Raw genomic sequence first — 3,510 nt, 5'->3', positions numbered from 1 at the left:
GGCAGGGGCCCCACCATGGCTGGCTGGGCAAGGGGAGGCTCCGCGAAGGGGGGTGCTTTGCCGGATGCCAACCAGACACGAGACAAGGGGGCCGGGGTTCGAACCCCGACAGTGCCTTAGGACGCCAGGTTCAGTGCTCTCTCATGACGCAGAAACCCACCCGTTTACAGTCTACCTGGGAAGACAAAATAACAACGTGCGACACCGAGGAAGGACTGCCAGCCGTCCGGACAGGAGAAGTGCTGTGTGAGTGAGGGAGCCCCGGGCACAGAGGGGACGTAGGTCCGGGGAGGGCTGGCGGTGAGGGCTCTGGAAGGAGGAACCGCCTGTGCAGATGAGTCGGGAGGAGCTGAGAGGGTAGCGTGGGCAGCGCCACGGGAGAAGGGCGTCGCCAGCACGGGGACACACGGGGACTCCAATGACGAGCACCTGGCCAGGCAGGACTGGAGGCAGAGGGACAGCGGGCGGAGGGCTTCTCAATCCCGCAGGCACAGTGGAAGCGCAGAGCGGGCTGACAGACCTGGTCCAAACCCTCGCGCTGCCCCACGTGCCCGTGCAATGTCGGGCACGCTCCGCGAGCCTCCGTTTCCTCCTCGGGAAATGACGTCGATGAAGAACCCACCTTGCCTGCTGCTGGGGAGAGGATTACGGGGGCAGCTGGCACAGCATCCAGCAGGCGCCTGGCATTCAATCAGTGGTGGCTGCCGTCAGCCTCAAGCAGGCCCCTCCCCGACACAACAGGGTCTTGAGAACAAAGACCCGCTTGAAAAATGTGTCTCCAGGAGGGCTGCAGGCCAAGTGTTTGCTCTCGGCCTAAGACAACCCCACAATCTAATTATCAGGGGTAAGGAGGCCAGGCGTCACCCCTCGGGCCCCGTCAGGCCTCCCTTCCTGAGGCACGATCTCCCCTCTGCTGTGTTTGCTGCTTCCGTCTCTCTCTCCAGCTGTGCTCAGGCCAGAGTGTCAAGATGTGAGCACCAACTGCAGAAAGTTCTACTTGCACTTGCTGGCGACCTTTCGGCCGCACAGCCTGACAGATCTGCCTTCCAAACTGGGCCCAACTTTGCGGCCCCTCGTGATAAGCGCTTCTCGGGACAGAGCTTGGGCTCTCAAGGCACCCCCCCCCACCCCGCCACGCTGCCCTGGGATCCTCCCCTGGGAAGGGAATCAAGGCAGCTGCCACTCCAGCTTCCCAGAGGAGGAATCGGAGGCTCGAAGAGGTTGAATGATTTGCCCCAGGTCCAATGCACACCTAAGAAGTGGCAGAACTGGGACTAGAACCCAGGGGCCAGCATTCCCGGTGCCACTGCCCGTCAGCGGTTCACTCTGCCTCCAGAGGTGCTCATCCCGGCGGAATGCGGCGCAGAGGAGACCTGAAAACAAGTGGGACTAAACTACAGTACATGTCTCTCTGTTAGACCACCGTGCTGCCATTAAAAATGACGGCACGAAGAGTCACCGTGCGGGAAAATGTTTATGTCTAAAACGCTCACAGTATGGTTGTGCGTCACTGGTGGCACAGTGGCGAGCACAGCTGCCTTGCACAATATAAAGCTGTATATCCAGGAAAATCTCAAATCAGAAAAATAACATGCCCAGAACCAGGGGACGTCATCACAATACAGCTCTCCTTAGTGGTGCAGATACAAGCAATTTATATATTTTTTTTCCTCTTTTCTGCCGCGCTACGCAGCTTGCGGGGTCTTAGTTCCCGACCAGGGATTTAACCCTCAGACGTGAAAGCGCTGAGTCCTAACCACTGGACTGCCAGGGAATTCCCAATTTATGTTCTCTAGTTTATACTTCCCTTTTTCTCCCCCAACTTTCTGTCAAATAATAATGCCTTACTTCAAGTTAAAAACAAAAAAGTATTAAACTCGCTGCTTCCGCATCCTCATTCTGGCATTAAAGAGAGCCAGTTTAGCTGGCAGTGTTGAAGGTCAGGACTGGGTGGCCCCTGGCACCCTAGAGACCCTGGGTACCAGCTTACCCTCCTCTTTCTGACCTAATTCACAGACAGCGGGCAGGCAACCCCTGCCAGATTACAGCCTCTTCACTGGGCAAGTCAGCAGAGCTGCCCTGGTCTCACTTCACTGCCAGAGACCCCGGGTTACAGGGGGTCAGGCGCAGAGCTGGACTCCCAGCCACCACTCCCCCTCCCCCGCAGCCAGTGCCCTTCCTTCCCCCCACGCAGCCAAAGGAACCAAACAGCACCGTGACTAGTTTCCAAAAGGAAGAAAAAGCCCTTCTACCCTTTTTCACTTTTGGTGAGAACACAAAGCCAAGCTGAGAAGTGATATCCTGCACGAAGGTGGCAGCGACTAACCAGGTGTCCACCGAGCCCCAGCCCCAGGAGGGGACCCCCGTCCTCAGACACGAAAATGGAGAGGGCCCAGACTCGGAGGGGCAAGCAGTACCAGGATGAAAGACTTTTCCAACCGACATGGTCACGTAGCCATTCTCCTTGAAGTACTGGGGGATGGTGGAGAAGTTTCCAGAGTGTGCCCTCCAGTAGGAGTTGAAGTCATACAGGCGGGTAGTGTCTGGCCTCCTCCCGGTGAGCAAGGACACACGGCTCGGGGCGCACACGGCTTGCTGGTAGGGAGCAGAAGCAGAGGGACGCGTCCTCAGAGGAAAACAAAGTCTGGGAGCTAAAAGGTAACCAGGCAACCTCCCAGGTCCTCGGCTAACAGCTTGGCGGCTGAGTCATGCAGATCTCAAAGCCAGCCAGCAGGATTTGGGCCTCACCCAGCCGCCAGCAAGAAGTCTTCCCCGAGAGAGGAAGGCCCCAGCCCCTCCATCCAGCAGATGACTGTGTCGTTCTGCATGATGGCGTCTCACGGGTGCCCGGAGCAGGCAAAGGTCTAGGGAGCGGCCCCATGAAGGGGCACAGGAAGGAGGGCCGCTGTGGCAGCATCCCCTCCTTCTCAGCACCAGGCAACCTCCAGTTGGGGGAAGAAAGGTGGGCAGGACCAGCCTGAACACAGTATACCAGGGCACACCCTCCACCCAAGGAGAAGCACCCCTGAAAGGCACAAGCTTCCTTGCCAGTGGACAACCAGGTTTTCTCAGCCGCCATTTTCCAAACTGTGCTCCCCTCTACTAAAGAGATGCCTGGCACAATGAGTACCATCCCCCAGCCCTCAGTGCACGAGGCACACACCACACCCAGAGGTGCCCAGACATACCTGGGCAAAGGCATTCTGGAAGAGGAGGCTGCGGGAGGCCAGCTGGTCCATGTTTGGGGACCTTATGAGCTTGTCCCCGTAACAACCCAGGGAGGGGCGTAGGTCATCCACGATGATTAAAAGGACATTCAGAGCATCTGCACAGGAAGGAGGGGCTTCAGTGAGATCACCTGCACTGACACCCAACCCCCACCCGGGGTAGGTGCTAGGGTACCCAGAGGTCCAAGGCTGGCCCCAGCACCTTGACAACCCAGCCAGCTACGCCAGGGAGGGTGGGAGTGGGTGCACAGAAGAAGCCCCAGTCCGGGGTGGCAGGGTTAGG

At 58.3% G+C, this 3,510-nt stretch overlaps 1 protein-coding gene across 1 annotated transcript in view; it reads right to left on the bottom strand.

Annotated features, from left to right (window-relative positions):
- The window catches only part of IDS (iduronate 2-sulfatase), a gene marked incomplete at its 5' end in the record, with an annotated part of 18,558 nt that extends 15,233 nt beyond the window's left edge, over positions 1-3,325 (bottom strand). The window contains 2 exons of the mRNA XM_024745025.1: positions 2,418-2,595; positions 3,189-3,325. Coding sequence (XP_024600793.1) covers positions 2,418-2,595; positions 3,189-3,325 — 315 coding nt within the window. The remainder of the gene's footprint in view (positions 1-2,417; positions 2,596-3,188) is intronic.
- Between the last annotated feature and the right edge of the window lie 185 nt (positions 3,326-3,510).

This window comes from Neophocaena asiaeorientalis, unplaced genomic scaffold (genome assembly GCF_003031525.2).
Source record: "Neophocaena asiaeorientalis asiaeorientalis breed wild unplaced genomic scaffold, Neophocaena_asiaeorientalis_V1.1 scaffold774, whole genome shotgun sequence".
NCBI classification, from domain to species: Eukaryota; Metazoa; Chordata; class Mammalia; order Artiodactyla; family Phocoenidae; genus Neophocaena; species Neophocaena asiaeorientalis.
Note: the sequence above shows the minus strand (reverse complement) of the source record. Positions and strands in the feature narration are given on the sequence as shown.